Source organism: Pleurodeles waltl, chromosome 1_2 (genome assembly GCF_031143425.1).
Source record: "Pleurodeles waltl isolate 20211129_DDA chromosome 1_2, aPleWal1.hap1.20221129, whole genome shotgun sequence".
Taxonomy (NCBI): Eukaryota; Metazoa; Chordata; class Amphibia; order Caudata; family Salamandridae; genus Pleurodeles; species Pleurodeles waltl.
In genome coordinates, this window is record NC_090437.1 from 158,508,215 (window position 1) to 158,527,821 (window position 19,607).

The 19,607-nt window shown below is 43.1% G+C and overlaps 1 protein-coding gene across 2 annotated transcripts in view; it reads right to left on the minus strand.

The window, feature by feature from the left end:
* GRSF1 (G-rich RNA sequence binding factor 1) overlaps positions 1–19,607 on the minus strand; it is a 463,146-nt gene that overhangs the window by 284,565 nt on the left and 158,974 nt on the right. The window contains exon 4 of one of the 2 annotated variants that reach the window (XM_069236865.1): positions 11,712–11,852. The exons of the other annotated variant lie outside the window; for it this stretch is intronic. Coding sequence (XP_069092966.1) covers positions 11,712–11,852 — 141 coding nt within the window. The remainder of the gene's footprint in view (positions 1–11,711; positions 11,853–19,607) is intronic. 2 annotated transcript variants of the gene reach the window in all.

The following is a 19,607-nucleotide window of genomic DNA, read 5'->3' on the forward strand; positions in this document are numbered from 1 at the left end:
TATATCTTTATTGATATTTGGGATTTCCCATAAATTTGTATTTATAATATAAGTGTGAGCTGGTAAGAAGGATAGCTTGATTGAGAACATGTTTATAACATACAATACTGCATTGGCTTAAGAATTATAATACAATTGGATTTTGGTATTTAAGCCTTATGCTGTCTATATATATTTTACAGATATTTATGGTTTCTCACTTGCCCTTCATTCATTTCAGAATATTATTCATTAATGAATTATTGATTTATTACATTTATGGTGTAGATTTCATTTACCGATTTATTCTGATATGATAAGCCATATTAGTAATAATGGCAAGTAGGACTAACATTCTGTTTCCTTCTTTTCTGTTGTCCTTTTTCTAGGAGAATGAGCGAAACTGTATTTAAATGTTATTCATTGGTTGTGAAATGCATTTGTTCAAGGCTGCAGGGACAGCCAAAACGCGTTGTGTTTAGGATTAAAGCTCACCACTTTCATTTCCTGGATGTCCTGAGTGTATGGCTCACTTTATGGTGTACACCTACGGTGTGGTACTCTATACTGAGTCGAGGCAACACATAGGGATAGTGTTTAGGTGTCCAGGCAGCAAAAGCTCCCTAGGAGTAGCTGTGGTGAGCAGCTAAAGCTTATCTAAGAGGAGTGTAAAGCACTTAATCAGTCAGTAACCATTCACATGAAAGAACCAAACCAGGTGTTGCAAAAATAAAGGTTTCTTTATTACAACACTAAAGCTATACTAACATTTGTGTATCTCCACCTGTAGATATCAACACACAAACAGATACACTTAGCAACAAGCAGGAGAAGCATAAAAATACATGGGGCCCTATGGGTGTGGGCAAACCATATACTAAGAAAGTGCTATAAGAATGGAGGTGCCTAACCAAGTTAAGTGTGTTAGGATCCCAGGGGCTGGGGGAGTAGGACATCACCAGTGGCAAGTACTAGAAATCCTACAGGCGCCCGGGTGCAGAGTTATCATTGAGCCGGGTGTACCATAGGCTGATGTAGAACGGTCACTGTTGGATTTTTATGGATTCACGACCCTTCCCAGTGGACCGCGTGGAAATCAATTGGCACAAAGAAGGTTGGAGAGTGCCCCCACCAGTGGATACCAAGAAGACCGGAGTACCTACACCAGGAATCCCAGGTGCACAGGGGTGAAGTGGCATCGGAAACCCTTGTTTAAGTCAATGGAAGCCTTGGTTGTCCAGCTGCTGTCTGAATCTGTGGGCCAGGTCGGTGGAACCAAAAGATGGATTCAAGACATGAAGAACCGTAAAAAGAAGGGGACAGTGTCCAGACAACTCAGAGGTGCCCAGACTGTGCAAGTAGGCAATGCCCACCCTCTTGAAGGTGAGGTTCCTGCAGGACAGTGAAGGAATTAGTCAAGCTGCGGCGTGTAGGGGAATGTCGGAGGTCCTGGGGCGGAGGGGTGAGGGGAAAAAATCTCTCTCAATCTCTCTCTCTCTCTCTCCCCTCTCCCCCTCTCTCCCCTCTCCCCTCTCCCTCTCTCTCCCCTCTCTCTCTCTCTCCCCTCTCTCTCTCTCTCCCCTCTCTCTCTCTCTCCCCTCTCTCTCTCTCCCCTCTCTCTCTCTCCCCTCTCTCTCTCTCCCCTCTCTCTCTCTCTCTCTCTCTCTCTCTCTCTCGGCCCAACAAGCCTTGGCAAATAGCTGATGCAAGGACGTTTGCAGGTTTTGAAGGACCAGCATGGTCCAAGTGACAACCCTTGGAGGGGAGTCAGGGCATGCCTTCAGCAGTAAGGAAAGCCAGCTGGAGAGGCCCTCACGAGTGATCCACAGGGAGACACAGAGGCCTCAGCAGCACAAAAACAGTTGTCCCACATCACAGGAGCAGCACGGTGGAAGCTGGATCTGGAGTTGCAGAATGCTGGAGGCTGGGGCTTTTAGGAGCTCGAAGATCGATTGGAGGGAGAGCCAAGAAGCCTTGGCAACATCAACAGTTATGTTGCAGAAATCTTACTGGAGCTAGAGAAACAATGTTGCAGTGAGAGCCTTTCCAACTGGATACAGTCTTGTTTCAGTTCCAAAAGCAGACAAGCAGTGGTTACGGAGGCCGGGAGCAGAAGATGTCTTGCAGAGAGTTCCTTGAAGAGTCTTCCTCAACTAATCTGAGGGCTCACACTCTAGGGAGCCCTTAAATAACCCTAAAAGGGGTTTGGTCACGTTCTGTAGTGGCCCCCTATCAGAGGGGGTCAGTGACGTCATCTATCTGGCCTAACCAGTCAGATGCTCGCAGGGGCCTGCGCTTGCCTGGATTCCAAGATTGCACAATCAATGAGCCACATGGCAGAGCCTGGTGCACCTCCCTGGAAGGGGCGGGCGGGGTCAGTCCCCTGTCCTTTGTGTAGTTTCGCGCCACAGCAGAAGCTGGGGGTTCCTGAATTGGTGCAAACCGGAGTACGCAAGGAAGGCTCCAAAGTACATGGAATCATGCAACTAGCACTGAAATCGGTGTAATTGCAGGATTCCAACATGTTTGATACCAAACATGCCTAGGCTCAGAGAAGCCATTATTTAGTTAGACCACTTGTGTTGATCAGTGTCAAGTTCAGACCTTAAGGTGGCTTCTCCATACTTACAAAGCCCAGGGAATGAAGTATGGGGTTTGTATGGGTACACTGCTCATGCAGGGGTACCCTCACACTTAAGGACAGGCACCCTGCGCTTGGGCTGATGGTCCTAACAGAGGGGTGACTTAAGAGTGTTCAAGTACAGTGACCATGATATACAGCATGCACCATTTCAAGCAGGCTGCAATGGCAGGCCCGAAGACAGTTTACATGTGCCCCCAGAGGCGGCATAATGCATGCTGCAGCCCATGAGAGATGCCTGGGGTACCAATGCCCGGAGTACCCAAGTACCATATACTAGGGACTTACATGGGTGCCCCAGTATACCAATTGTGGGTGTAAAAGTTTTCCAGCAACCAAATTTAGAGGACAAACACAGATACTGGGGTCCTGATTAGCAGGATCCCAGTGCACTACAGTCTAAACACATTAACACCTGGCAAAAAGTGGGGGTAACTGTGTCAGAAAGATGCTAGTTTCCTACGGAGAAATAGTACTAAATGATTAGTGGTGAAAGAGGATAAACATCAAGGGGCGTTTTTGTGATTTGGTTTAACATTCACACCATGACATTTCAGCAGTCAACCCATCAAATGTCTATTTTCTGTAAAGGGGGCTTTCTTATTTTTCACTTCCAAACAGGCCCAGTCAGGCCCAAAACAAAGGCCTGATTTAAAGGGTCATGAACACTTCTTTTGTTCAAGTATCATCCTCGTTTGGAGCCACCTGGAGCCTAACACCTAGACATCAATGTAATGGAAGGAAACAAAGCTACAGAGCTCATCATTTCACGAGTACATTGGAGAATGAAAATGTCACTTACCCAGTGTACATCTGTTCGTGGCATTAGTCGCTGCAGATTCACATGTTTGGCACTGTCCGCTGCCTGGTGTTGGGCTCGGAGTATTACAAGTTGTTTTTCTTCGAAGAAGTCTTTTTTGGTCACGGGACCGAAGGACTCCTCCCTCTTCGGCTCCATTGCGCATGGGCGTCGACTCCATCTTAGATTGTTTTCCCCGCAGAGGGTGAGGATGGAGTTGTTTGCTATAAATAGTGCCCATGCAATGGAGTGAATATGTATGTACGTTAAGAGTTTATAATAATTATTTACAAATGTTTAAGATTTATGATCTACTTCTAAACGGCTACAGGCTTCCCGGGGAGGTGGGAGGGTACATGTGAATCTGCAGCGACTAATGCCACGAACAGATGTACACTGGGTAAGTGACATTTTCAGTTCGATGGCATATGTTGCTGCAGATACACATGTTTGGCATAGACTATAAAGCAGTTACCTCCCCTAAAAGCGGTGGTTTAGCCTGTAGGAGTTGAAGTAGTTTGGAATAATGTTCTTAGTACAGCTTGGCCCACTGTAGCTTGTTGTGCATTTAGTACGTCTACACAGTAGTGTTTAGTAAACGTATGAGGCGTAGACCAGGTTGCAGCCTTACATATTTCGCTCATAGGAATGTTTCCTAGAAAGGCCATTGTAGCACCTTTCTTTCTGGTTGAGTGTGCCTTTGGCGTAATAGGCAATTCTCTTTTGGCTTTAAGATAGCATGTTTGAATACATCTGACTATCCATCTAGCAATGCCTTGTTTAGAGATTGGATTTCCTATGTGTGGTTTTTGAAAAGCTATGAACAGTTGTTTTGTTTTCCTGATTAGCTTTGTTCTGTCAATGTAGTACATTAGTGCTCTTTTGATGTCTAATGTATGTAGTGCCCTTTCAGCCACGGAATTTGGTTGTGGGAAGAACACTGGCAATTCTACTGTTTGATTTAAATGGAATGGTGAGATTACTTTTGGCAGAAATTTTGGATTTGTTCTTAGAACTATTTTATTGTTGTGTATTTGAATAAATGGTTCTTGTATGGTAAATGCCTGTATTTCACTTACTCTTCTGAGGGATGTGATTGCAATGAGAAATGCGACTTTCCAGGTTAGATATTGCATTTCACAGGAATGCATGGGTTCGAAAGGTGGACCCATGAGTCTTGTTAAGACGATGTTAAGATTCCATGAAGGAACTGGTGGTGTTCTTGGTGGTATAATTCTTTTTAGCCCTTCCATGAATGCTTTAATAACTGGTATTCTAAATAGAGACGATGAATGAGTAGTTTGTAGGTAAGCAGATATTGCTGCGAGGTGTATTTTTATAGATGAAAAAGCGAGATTTGCTTTTTGCAAATGTAGTAAGTATCCTACTATGTCTTTCGTAGAGGCATGTAATGGTTGTATTTGATTGGTATGGCAGTAGTAAACAAATCTTTTCCACTTAGATGCATAGCAGTGTCTAGTGGAAGATTTTCTAGCTTGTTTTATGACCTCCATGCATTCTTGTGTGAGGTCTAAGTGTCCGAATTCTAGGATTTCAGGAGCCAAATTGCCAGATTCAATGATGCTGGGTTTGGATGTCTGATCTGTTGTTTGTGTTGTGTTAACAGATCTGGTCTGTTGGGTAGTTTGACATGCGGTACTAGTGAAAGGTCTAGTAGAGTTGTATACCAAGGTTGTCTTGCCCATGTGGGTGCTATCAGTATGAGTTTGAGTTGGTTTTGACTCAACTTGTTTACTAGATATGGAAGGAGAGGGAGAGGGGGAAAAGCGTATGCAAATATCCCTGAACAACTCATCCATAGAGCATTGCCTTGTGATTCGCGGTGTGGGTACCTGGATGCGAAGTTTTGGCATTTTGAGTTTTGTTTTGTTGCGAACAAATCTATCTGGGGTGTTCCCCAAATTTGAAAGTACTTGTTCAGAACTTGGGGGTGAATTTCCCATTCGTGGACTTGTTGGTGGTCTCGCGAAAGGTTGTCTGCTAGTTGGTTTTGTATTCCTGGAATAAATTGTGCTATTAGGCGAATGTTGTTGTGAATCGCCCACTGCCATATTTTTTGTGTTAGGAGGCACAATTGTGTTGAGTGTGTTCCTCCTTGTTTGTTTAAATAATACATTGTTGTCATGTTGTCTGTTTTGACAAGAATGTATTTGTGTGTTATTATGGGTTGAAAGGCTTTTAACGCTAGAAATACTGCTAACAGTTCTAGGTAATTGATATGAAATTTTGTTTGGTGTATATCCCATTGTCCTTGAATGCTGTGGTGATTGAGGTGTGCTCCCCACCCTGTCATGGAAGCATCTGTTGTTATAACGTATTGAGGCACTGGGTCCTGAAATGTCCGCCCTTTGTTTAAATTTTTGCTGTTCCACCATAGAAGCGAGAGGTATGTTTGGCGGTCTACCAACACCAGATCTTGAAGTTGACCCTGTGCCTGTGACCATTGTGATGCTAGGCACTGTTGTAAGGGTCGCATGTGTAGTGTTGCGTTTGGGACAATGGCTATGCATGATGACATCATGCCTAGAAGTTTTAGCACAAATTTTGCTTGTATCTTTTGGTTTGGAAACATAGCACTTATTACCTTGTGGAATGCCTGCACTCTTTGTGGACTTGGAGTGGCAATTCCCTTTGATGTGTTGATGGTTGCTCCTAGATATTGTTGTGTCTGACACGGTTCTAGGTGTGATTTTGTATAGTTGATGGAAAACCCCAGTTTGTGAAGGGTTTGTATGACACATGTGGTGTCGTTTGCGCATTTTTTTACTGTGTTGGTCTTGATTAGCCAATCGTCTAGGTAAGGGAACACATGTATCTGTTGTCTCCTGATGTGTGCTGCTACTACTGCTAGACATTTTGTGAACACTCTTGGTGTAGTTGTTATTCCGAATGGCAACACTTTGAATTGGTAATGTATTCCTTTGAATACGAACCGTAGGTACTTTCTGTGAGAAGGGTGTATTGGTATATGAAAGTACGCATCCTTTAGGTCTAATGTGGTCATGTAATCTTGCTGTTTGAGCAGTGGAATGATGTCTTGTAGTGTGACCATGTGAAAATGGTCCGATATGATGTAGGTATTTAGTGTCCTGAGATCTAATATTGGTCTTAATGTTTTGTCTTTTTTTGGAATTAGAAAGTACAGGGAGTAAACTCCTGTGTTTTTTTGTTGTACTGGTACTAACTCTATTGCATCCTTTTGCAGTAGTGCTTGAACTTCTAGTCCTAAAAGTTCTAAATGTTGTGGTGACATTTTGCGTGTTTTGGGAGGGATGTTTGGTGGGAATTTGTGGAATTCTATGCAATAGCCATGTTGGATTATTGCCAATACCCAATTGTCTGTTGTAATCTGTTGCCAAGATTGGTAGAATTGGCTTAGTCTTCCCCCCACTGGTGTTGAGTGAAGGGGTTGCGTGACTTGAAAGTCACTGTTTAGGTGGAGGTGTTTTTGGAGTCTGGAATCTTCCCCTACTCCTTGGGAATTGACCCCCTCTATATCCCCTGAAACCTCCCCTTTGGAAGGAACCCTGATATGGTGTGGTTCTTGTTTGTTGGCTGGTGGTGTCTGTGGGTTGGCCACGAAACCCCCCTCTAAATGGAGTTTTTCTAAAAGAGCCTCTGCTCTGCGGGGAGTAGAGTGCGCCCATGGCCTTGGCCGTGTCTGTGTCCTTTTTAAGCTTTTCAATGGCTGTGTCCACTTCAGGGCCAAAAAGTTGTTTTTCGTTGAAGGGCATATTAAGGACAGCCTGCTGGATTTCAGGTTTGAAGCCTGAAGTGCGGAGCCAAGCGTGTCTCCTTATGGTGACAGCAGTGTTAACTGTTCTCGCTGCAGTATTGGCTGCGTCCAGTGAAGAGCGGATTTGATTGTTTGAGATCGTTTGTCCCTCTTCAACTATTTGCTGCGCCCTTTTTTGGTATTCTTGGGGAAGATGGTCTACGAGAAGTTGCATCTCATCCCAGTGAGCGCGGTCATATCTGGCCAGCAGCGCTTGAGAATTTGCGATGCGCCACTGGTTGGCTGCCTGTGATGCTACTCTTTTTCCTGCCGCATCAAATTTTCTGCTTTCTTTGTCCGGAGGTGGGGCGTCGCCAGATGTATGGGAATTTGCTCTTTTGCGAGCTGCCCCTACTACTACGGAGTCAGGTGGTAACTGCGAAGTAATAAACACTGGATCTGTGGGTGGTGGTTTGTATTTTTTATCCACCCTTGGGGTGATGGCTCTTGATTTTACGGGCTCTTCAAAAATTTGTTTTTTAACCACTTTGGCTTGTGGTTGTGCGTCATCCTTGAGGAGACTGATCCTTCTTTTCCTCATTATTGGGGGAAGGGTTGATATCTTCCCTGTGTCTTGCTGGATGTACAGTCTCTTTTGTGTGTAGTCTGATTCTACACTTTGGAGCTCTTGTCCAAATCTGTGCATCTGGCCACTTATTCCTTGTTCCTCTGTGTAGGATGAAGGTGTGGTATTTTTCGGCGCCAAGAGAGAATCTTTTTTCGGTTTCGGCACCAACAGAATTTTTGTTCCTTTCGGCATGGATTCTCGGTGCCGATGTTTTTCGGTGCCGGTATCTTGTTTTTGTCTCTCGGAGCCGCTATCTCGGCTCCGAGGTTGCTCCATGGCGGTCCCTCGACCGGAGTCGTGTGTCTTCGCTATGGGCGTGCCCTTATTCGGCGCCTTCGACGGGTCGCCTCTTTTATGGGTCGAGCCATGGCCTGTTGGCAGTGGCGTCCCCTGGGCTTTCGTTTTCTCGATGGTTTTACTTTTCAACGTCTTACTCACAATTTGTTGCTGTTGTTCGACGTCGGAGTCTCCGGATTCTGAGTCCGGAACCGAGAATGTTTCCTCTTCGTCGTCGAAACGTTGTTTTGTCGGCGTGGACGCCATTTGTAGACGCCTGGCTCTTCGGTCCCGGAGTGTTTTTCTGGACCGGAAGGCTCGACAGGCCTCACAGGTATCCTCCTTGTGCTCGGGGGACAAGCACAAGTTACAGACCAAGTGCTGATCTGTATAAGGATACTTACTGTGACATTTTGGGCAGAAACGGAACGGGGTCCGTTCCATCGGCTTCGATGTCGCACGCGGTCGGGCCGACCAGGCCCCGATGGGGGAATCGAAGCTACCCCAAAGTCTTCCGATGATCGGTGTCGATGTACCTAACTATCCCGATACCGAACGGAACAATACCGACGCTTTCTTCCGAGATTCTGACTAACTTTCCGAACCGAAATACGGAGCGAAAAGGAATACGTCCGAACCCGACAGCGGAAAAAAACAATCTAAGATGGAGTCGACGCCCATGCGCAATGGAGCCGAAGAGGGAGGAGTCCTTCGGTCCCGTGACCAAAAAAGACTTCTTCGAAGAAAAACAACTTGTAATACTCCGAGCCCAACACCAGGCAGCGGACTGTGCCAAACATGTGTATCTGCAGCAACATATGCCATCGAACACTATGATTTGGAGGTTTGTGTTAGACTTTGTTCAATCCCATGTAAAAGATGTGCAAGCACAGTAAGAATGCCAGATGTATCTTTGTGTACGAGGATTACATAAACAACAATTTAAAATGGCACTTTCTAATTTCTTTTTTAATGCTTTTATAGCGCTATTCATCCCTGTGTACACTGTTGAGTACTTTACATCATACACAGAGACAATAACACATACAAGTGTGTAAATGAACATACTCCCATATGTTACATAAGACACTTATGGTTAGAAGGTGTAGGAGTCACATATAGCACATACTTTTATGTATTAGATGTGAAAAACACAGGCAGGAGAATTACCAAGTCAGCTTTTAAAACGTAATGCAGTGACTGGGGATTTCCAGTAGTAACACGATTGTATTACTGCTCAAAGGAACTATTCTTTGCAAACTTAAAAAAACAACAGAGGAAATAATTAATAAGGATTTAAATCCATGACCTGCAGGTTGCATGCAGACGTTTGGTGCTAGTATACAAGTCACTACAACTTATGAACTGAAAGTACTCAAAGGATCTGAGTGTCAAAAGAAGCAACTCACTTACCTAGCTACATAAAATACAAATCTGTTTTCTGTGTATCACACAATGTGCTTTATAGCAGACACACTAACCCTCTGTTACTTTACGAGTCAAAACTGTCAGTGGACAAAACACAGAACTCTCCCAGTACTGTATTAGACAGCAGAGATATCTGAGCATCATAATCAACTGAAAATTTCTGGGCATACAGCAGATATCCATATATAAGACATTTCAAAATGCAGCCTCTTTGTGACAAATAAGATAAGCTAGAACAGATTTACTGTTCCATTTGTCCTTACTGCAAATTTCTTTACGGAAAACGTTTAAACAAGTATTGGTAAAGCCATTAAGTCTCAACTATACAAAAGCTATTAGCTTTGCCAATGTGTTTTAGTCATGCTGCACACGAACGTGGCCTCTATTCAGCATTGCTAAATGTTAGCAGCACAGAGTGGAGGGGAGTGGATTAGAGTGTTGCAGAGGGTAGTGTCGTTGAGCGACATGAAGGAGAGTAACTCAGCGGGGAGTGGCGTGGCAGAGTGGAGTACGCATGGTGTGGTAGCACAATGCCATAACAGACAACAACTTTTTCAACTGAAATGATCACTACACTTGCAAAGACATACAGTTATACTTATAAAATGACTCAACATATCAATGATAGTGTGAAGAAATGGAATCATCTAGTGTATTGATTTGTTTTGATCGTAAAATATTTGTTTACGCCACACTTCAGAAGTACCAAAAATGTGTTTAATTTCTACTTTCCTAATTCTGATATGTTCTGAAATAATTGCGTAGCTCATTTACAGACAAATAAATTCAACCCCAGAACGGCACATAAATCCTCTCACTTTGAAGTCAGAGAAAGAAAAGTAAACATCAAGGTCCCTCAGAAGACAAAGCCTGACACTTGACTTCTGTCTGAATGCACAGCAAATGGGACAAAATTATAACAAAATTTAAAGTCCTGTTTACAGAAAGCGAGCACTCGTGGAAGAATACAGTAAACATGCTATGCTCCACTTGAAGTACAAAGACATCTTAGACAGCCTAAACAAAGCCAGCAAATAGAAAGCAAGCAAATGTGAGTTAAAAACCATAAAGTCTATGGCAAGGAATAGATGGAATGCATTTACAGTAAAGCTTTCAGAATGTCCACAAATACTCTTTCCACAACCAGACAGCTGTGCTGTCTGGTAGGCTTCAACCTAAAAATGAACGCACCTTTACTGTTAGACTCTGCTTTTCATGACTCTGGTCCTCGTGATGCCAACTCCTTTCCTCTGCTACACAGTGACACTAAATTTATGGCTTCTCCGAGTATGTCTTTTTTTCTAAATTCGAGAACTGCTTGTGATACATGATTTATTTACTCTTCATGGAAAGCCCACATCCACAAAGCAGTTTTATTTCACTCTCTCTATTCAGTACGTGAGCAGACTTCCGCATAACTTCTTTTATTTCCCCAGGGATATATAAATAAACTCCCAATTAGAATTTGTTTTACTATGTGCGGTGGGTGAACATGGTCTATGCAGATTTTTTCTTTCTCTTGGGCACAAACAGCGTACACATATACTTTTTTTGCCTCCCACTCTGTGTGGAGTTCATGGGCTCACAATGCGTTTTTGGTATCCTGTGTCGCTTTAGGCCATGACACATATTAGATACCTAATCACTCATGCACAAGTGACCCACCGATGACACACAATATCTTGAGATTTCAAAGAGTGCGCACCAAGTCTGCTTCCTGGGGAGTACGCAAAAGGCACGCTTACTGCTCCTCAGCTGTTGGTAATCAATGCACATAGGATCTACTCTCCAGTCTTGAGCACCTCAACGGATTTACGCACAACTGTGCAAAATCAAACTAAAGTGCATTAACTTTTCTGGAAAGTTTCTTAGACTTATCGACTAGCGCCAAAGCTACTAATGATCAAAAACGTTTTCCCCATGGACTAGTAGGTAGAACCATAACTACCAATTTGCTATTCCCCACTTTGTAACATGTGTTCTGCATCTGTACATAATACAGGTTTTTGGAGGATGGGCATAAAAAAGGAAATGCAACAATTTTAATTGACATATAAATTCATAATCTTAAAACATTCTCATTGTAAAAAAGCGATGTCCTTGTGTTGAGTATTATTTTCACCATAACGTCATGGAGTTTAAGAATCAAAGTATTTTACACACCATTGTACCGTCTACATCACTTGACTGAGTAGTCGGTAGGTATAAAAATCAAAAGGCACACCTGTAAAAAACTCCACAATGTCTTCTTCAGTGCAGCTGTATGGAAGGCCACGGAGACGAACAACGCCTTCTGCAGTTTGGGGCGTTGCAGGCTGCAGACGATTCAACAACAACTCTGCATCTTGGGGGTTTACCTTAAATACTGCAAAATAGAGCTGGGCTTAGTATAGAAGAACAGTATGTATCATTAGACAAACGTACCAAAAACATCCCGAGGAAAATCACTTATGACATGAATTGCAGATACTCATTGTAATTACATGACTTAAAGCAGCTGCATCACAGGACAACCACCAACTGCCAAACATATAATCCCATCTGTCTGTTTCGAGAATGACTCCTCAAGCGCACAATGATCACGAACAACGCATGCTTGCAAAAGAGAGCAGACACTACTCCTCCTGTAGTTTTAATCCAGAGCGGTTATCACTGTAGTGACTACAATGGCAAAACCAGTAAACAGATAAAGGGGTGAAAAAGGAAGAACTAAGGCACTGTGACGTCAGGACAAGCACTTGATCATCCGATGTATATACTATAAAAAAAACATCTAGAACTGCAGAAAGAATAATGGCAAACTGGCACCTTTTCGTAGGTTTTGAAAGACGATAACCTTGCATTGACCGCCTCGAGTCAAATTTAAGTAAGGTCAGTATCCCTTAATAATCATGAACTCGTTGCCACTTACTTGCTGCATACAAGCATCGAACATCAGTTACCAACAACTCCGCACAACCAGATAAAATCCGCCTGGCAGGAGTACTATTAAGCTGACCAAGTTTAATAGTTTTCCTAAAGGTTTTGTGAAGCCCCTGGTTATGCCCCAACCCCTCTCGAGTACACAATGATCTTAGTTAAATGCTAATGTTTGAAAGGAAATTGTGCCCCACTGTACTATTTTAGGCAATTTTTGTAATTTTTTTTACAACTTGCGTATTTCTTTCGCCATTTCGTAAATTCTCATCACGAGACAAAATAAAACATCTCACATGGTCTGTGCACTAATGGACCCAGGGGAAACGAAACTAGAGGGTCTGTATATGTCCATCTCTTAGGCCGCCGAAGAATAAAGTGGCAGTCACCCCTCACACTCTCAGTTATGAGAGTATGGTTCTGCTGACTGGATGAACGCTCCAAATCAGGAAAAGTTGTAATTACATTTCTAGCTTTCCGAGTTCCAGAGGCACTGGCAGTTATAGGCACGGCCAGGATCTAATCTAAAGACTCAGGAACCGCTTAGTCCTACTTCTGACACAGTTGAAAGCCTTAAATTCCTTGGGTGTTCCAGCCAGTGAAAATCCTGGACTACGGCCAGAAGATATCAGCAAAAAGGCAATGCCAAGAAAAAAAAAATGTCTCAGTTGTTCGTCAGGTCCTTAAAACAGCCAGCATTACCAGTGTGTCTTGACTGATATCTGCAGGCCCGGTTCTAAGGGGTGGGTCAGGCCCACCCAAACATGACCTTTAGCCCTCCCCAGTAACCGCAAACGAGGCCACAGAGAAAGCACCTAAGTGCTTCCTCCATGTCGGCAAATGTGGGTTTTTTTTTCTCACTTTTGTTTACTTTAATTATTAGTCCGGGGTTAATGAGAAATCTCTAGAATACATTTTATAGTGCATTGTTTTAATAATCGCTGTTTTACTTGTGTACTGATAGGGCGAAAAATACCGCCTGAGACAAAACTCTGGGCATGCCTTTAAAACAAAAACAAAAAACCAGCCCGCTGACGAGCTCAGCTCATGTCTGAGGCAAGCTGCAGTGTGTGTTTGTTGGGGAAGAGGAGACAGCAGCAGGTGCAGTAGCACTAGAGCCCAGGTTGTAGCCTACATCCGGAATTGTTGAAAATTGGGCACACATTGGCCCACCCAAACACCCCCTTGGCACATCGAGCTATAAATTCCTGAAACCAGGCCTGGATACCTGGACTCCTGTGTCTCTATCTGAATACCGATAAGTTTTAACAAAAAAATTTAGGTGAATAAACATTCGATAGATTTGGGACTAAAACTCGGGTCAAAAGTATCACCACCAGACATTTACACACTGGGGTATTAGGCGTTTGGCTGGTGGGGCTTTGTGTTGTACCTATTTAGGGAGTGAAATCGTTTGTCCTGTCTGCGCTATGTTTAGCCATGACCGTTTTTACTGCAGACCTGGTAACTCTGTGGTATTGGAAGCTGTTCCAAACTAAAGGTAGGCCCCACATCTAAAATTCTAGCAAAACTTTGTCTAAAAAGGACTGGACACTGCAATGCACTGGCAAACCCAATATGGCAATGTGCAGTGCAGCATGGCTATACTTGAGAACCTTAACGGCTTGATTAGCGCTGGCCGTTGCACAGTATTTATTTTCCTGTTAACTATGCTGCCTAGCAACCACGCTGCTGTATACATGGCTAAAAAAAAAAAAAAACACACTGGCTAAAGCCAGTAGCCGAGACCTAGTGTCTTTGACAGCACTAGTGGTCTTTCACTGCTTTTTATGGTGGGTGGATCAATATAGAGTGGGAGGGGCAAGCCGCAAACTGGAGGACGGGAAAGGACAATAAACACAATGGAGAGTAGGGAGAGGGCAGGAGGGGGCATGCAACATGATGGACAGCAGGAGGAGGAAGGTGGCGAGCAGCATGACAGATAGCAGGAGGAAGGTGTAACCACCATAATGGGCAGCATGAGGAGGATGGGCGAAAGAGAAAGGACAACCAGGGGAGGGTTGGAGAGAGCAAGTGACTAGGCGGACAGTTCAAACACACATTTTGTTTCTGGATTGCTTCAACAAGAAAAAAAAGTAGCTCCAAAAGCATAAGTAGTGGTACAATACCGAGACAGAAAGCAGTATCTGGACCATGCTCCAGAGGAGGGACGAACACAAGAAAAGTGAAGCTGGCACATGCAAACCAACGAAAACTGAACAAATATGAGTGAGGAAGAAGCCAACCAATGGTAATCAATTGGCAAGCTTTAAGTCCTCTGTAAGTAAAAAAAAATATTAAAAAAACAGTCTTGCAAACAGCATCATATGTGCTGTCAGACGAGACCTAAGTTGTGCAGTCCTCTCACAATTAATGCTGCAGAGGCAAACAGTTCCTTCACGAAAACAGGACGATTAACTAACCTCTGCACATTAAGTGCAATTACAAATACAAGTATTTCATGTGCCTTCTGGTGTTCTAAAATGATTCCTGGACACGAGCCCTGGCAAACATCTACTCAGATTAATCAACTACATAGGGTTACTAACATGTGTAGGTCGACCATTAGCACAACCCTATACTGCTGAGGCACTTTGTCAATTTTCATATAATTTGGTGGAATTTTAAGAATATTAACAACAACAAAAAAGTTCATCACATATCTATCGATCATATCATCCATATCCCTTTTAAAATCCTGTCTCTTCTGCCTCTTACTCATTCTTCGCTGCTCCTCACAGCCTGCAGATAGTAATTGGCCTGTGGCCGTAATTTTCTCTTAAGAAGAATTTCTGATGTCTTTATGCATATTGTGCCTTTTCATTGATTTTTGCCTTTCAGGTAATTAAATTCCTCTCACCGTTGAAGCGTTATAACTTCTACACGGTTGGAGCTCTGCACAGGCCTTCGTCCTCAGAGCCGTGTCGGGGTGGTGCGGCATGGTCCTCTGACAGATAGGGTTGCCCCTCACGTCTCTTTTGAGGCTTCCTCCTTGACCCGTGCACCGTTCACGCTGCTCCGATCATAGTATAGTAAGGATCACACGCACCCCGGCAGTGCTGCAGTTGAAAAGGGTTTATGTTTACCGCGCTCAAACATCTTCCTCAAAACAGCATCTGGTACGGAAACGGGGAGAGAGAGCGAGTATATATATATATATATATATATATATATATATTCACTTTAAAAAAAAAAAAAAAAATCAAAGGTTACAGAGACATTATAGTTATGTTCAGAACTTACTCGCACAACACCATAGAAATTTAGCAGTTATAGTTATGAGTTATTTCAATTAAATATAACTCGTGGCCTAAGGTAACTATAACTCGCGCCCCAGACTTTCACACTTTTTTCTTCAACAATTGGACCACTAATGTTTCATTTATATTTTTAATGACGTTATGGATGTTGTCATGAGTGCAGTAATATCTGGGGTAATGTGCAGTAATATCTGGGGTAATTAGCAGTGCATGGCAAGAGCACACGTTATGGTTACCTTAGGCCACAAATTATCGTTAAGTGAAACAACTAACTATACCTGCTGAATTTCCATGGTTTTATGCAAGTAGATTCAGAACATAACTAACATCTCTGTGACCTTTGGTTTTTTAAGGGATTTTTTTTTATTTTTTTTGTGTTTTCTTTCCATTTTTGTTTCCTTACTAGAACGTCCCTGTAACCTTTGGCTTTTTAAATTAATTTTCAGAGTTTTTTTTTTTTTTGAACATAGAGTAATTTTTATTACTATACATTAATCGAACCACTGCCTGGGGGCCAACCCCCTATAACTACCCATTAGGGTATGAAGACAGGTAGAGAGTGGGAGAAAGTGAGAGATTGAGAGCGAGAATGAAAGACACTGCAAGAGAGGTTTTTTAGGCTTTGATGAATGATATACTTAAAATGAGATATTTTGGGACAAATTGAAAAATAAAATGTATTTGTCAAGTAAAAAAAGTGAGATCACCTTTCGGTATGTACCTTAAATATTTAAAGTTGAAAAGAAATTAAAGGAGGGGAATGACCACTGACATCTAGACTGGAACCTTCAACCCTTAGTGTAGGGGGTCTGAGACCTTAACCACGAGGCCACAGGTGACCCTTTCCCATGCAGTGTCCGGAAAAATAGTTTTTTTTAGGTTCTTATAACAAGATCTTTCTAGAAAAATTAAAGAATAAAATTTGTCAAGTAAAAAGTGCGATCACCTTTAAGTAGGTACCTTAAACATTTGAAGTTGAAAAGAAATTAAAGGAAAGAAACAACCACTCCCGCATCTAGACTGGAACACTTAACCCTTGGTGTAGGGGTCTGAGACCTTAACCCCAGACAACAGATGACTGTCTCATGCAGTGGCAAGGAAGTACTAAAACATGCAAATCACTTTCTCTCTCTTCCATTCCGTATTGGGATGAGAAAGTGACAGGACCATGGGCTATGCATGCATATTTTGCAGAAAGCAGAGGTATGTTTACTTCTGCTTGGTTCAAGCTGTCAGGTACCACCAAGCAAAAGCAAACATCTAACTCCCGAGGGTGGGGACCTCGGGAGGTAGCAGGAGCCGGCCACCGTAAATGGAATGAGATGCTCCAGGAAGGTGGCAGTCCCCGGGGCTGGGATGGGCTGAGGGGGAAGCATACAGGGGCCCATGCAGTAATAGAAAATGTATTGCTCCAGGGAGGTGGTGGTGGTCCCCGGGGCAACGGTGGGCCATGAGGGCCCTCCACATATATATTATTGAGTTGTCCCGGGGTGCGGCCCCTGAGTACCCTGGATCATTTATATAATTTGCTCCCCAAGGGAGGTGGAGGTCCCTGGGGCATAGGGAGTGCTGCGCTAGCACCCCCTGCATAGTTCATCACCAGTGCCCCTGGGAGGTGATGGTCCCCAGGGCTTTGATAAGCTCTAGGAAGGGAGGTCCAGTGTGCACACCTATTTTACGACAATGCCCCTGGGACCTAACCCACCTGGGGGCAAACAAAAAGCAAATGAGGGAGACCTCTCCTGTGTTTTTTTTTTTTTTTTTTTTTAAATCACGTAGAAATTTGCAGGTTTACTATGATTCTCACCATGAATTAAAAAAATAATACTTCTAAGCATTGCGGGGGGCCCCTGGGGGACTCCTGCATCAAGACTAGAGGAGTAGGGTAACAGTACCTTACATGCTTTTCCTTTTTTTTTCTTCTTTTTTTAAACTCGGCTGAAGCAGAGTCTCAAAATGGCTGACAACACTTCCAGGTTGAAGTGTTGGCAGCCAGTCAGATCTTGCACAAGACTGGAAGGCTTTGCGGAGCCTTCGCATCCCTAGATAGACAAATTTGTTTTTTCTTTAATATCTCCAAAACAACTAAACTGATTTACACCATATCACAAAAAGGATTTTTTCTGGACCAAGAGTTACCTTTCTGCCGAATTTGGTGTAAATCCATCCCAGTGGTTCAGACTGTAGTCCTGTTCAAAATTCCTATGGAAATTAACATGGGGAAAACGCATTCTGGAACCCTCCAACCCGCCCCCCCCCTTTTTTTTTTCTCAGACCACGCTTCACAGATCACCCCGAAACATTCCAGACAGCAGCTGAAGGGAGTCTCAAACTTTTCTGGAAAACTTTTGTGTAGATTCATCAACTGGCGCCAAAGATATAGGCAAGTCAAAAAACACTTTTCCTATGCAAAATAGGACCTAGCTATAAGTAACTAGTGGCAACCACCACTAAGTAATATATATATATATATATATATATATATATATATATATATATATATAATCTTCCCTCTAACCCATAAACTTCTAAACGCACACCTACCCTAGACCCTTAACGTTCCATTTCTACCCAAAAAAAACCATACCCCACCATAAACCCTAAAAATACCCTTGCCACCCAAAAAAACACATCCATCTTAAATCCTAAAAATTCCCTTTTCACCCAAAAACCTATATCCATCCTAAACTCTAAAAAACCCTTACTACCCAAACACTCCCTCTAAACTCCAATACTCTTGCCACCAAAAACCCACAGCCTCTCTAAACCCTAAAATAACCCTTCCCACCCAAAAAACCACACCTAACCTAAACCCTAAAAATTCCAGTGATCAAGGCAGTAAGGCCACCAAAACGTGTTGGGTGTTTTTCTCTTCAGATAGCACCACAATAAATGGACACTTGAGCAAAGATCGACTTTGTATTTAATTTCTCAGAGCGCGCATTTCTTCAGTGGTAGGAGAGAGTGGTAGATTCAATGAAAAAAAAAAATATATGGAAAATGTCACTTACCCAGTGTACATCTGTTCGTGGCATTAGTCGCTGCAGATTCACATGCTGTGCACATCCCGCCATCTGGTGTTGGGCTCGGAGTGTTACAAGTTGTTTTTCTTCGAAGAAGTCTTTTCGAGTCACGAGACCGAGGGACTCCTCCCATTTCGACTCCATTGCGCATGGGCGTCGACTCCATCTTAGATTGTTTTCCCCGCAGAGGGTGAGGTAGGAGTTGTGTATTATAGTAATAGTGCCCATGCAATGGAGTGAATGCGTATGTACATAATGAAGTTTCAAGTAATATATTTACAAATGTACAAATGTTTAAGATCTACTTCTAAACGGCTACAGGCTCCCGGGGAGGCGGGTGGGCGCATGTGAATCTGCAGCGACTAATGCCACGAACAGATGTACACTGGGTAAGTGACATTTTCCGTTCGATGGCATGTGTAGCTGCAGATACACATGCTGTGCATAGACTAATAAGCAGTTATCTCCCCAAAAAGCGGTGGTTCAGCCTGTAGGAGTTGAAGTAGTTTGAAATAATGTTCTTTGTACAGCTTGACCTACTGTTGCCTGTTGTGCAGTTAACACATCTACACAGTAGTGCTTGGTAAATGTATGAGGCATAGACCATGTTGCTGCCTTACATATTTCGTTCATTGGAATATTTCCCAGAAAGGCCATGGTAGCACCTTTCTTTCTGGTTGAGTGTGCCTTTGGCGTAATAGGCAGTTCTCTTTTAGCTTTAAGATAGCAGGGTTGAATGCACTTAACTATCCATCTAGCAATGCCTTGTTTTGAAATAGGATTTCCTGTATGAGGTTTTTGAAAGGCGATAAATAGTTTTGTCTTTCGAATTAGTTTTGTTCGGTCAATGTAGTACATTAGTGCTCTTTTGATGTCTAATGTATGTAGTGCTCTTTCAGCTACAGAATCTGGCTGTGGGAA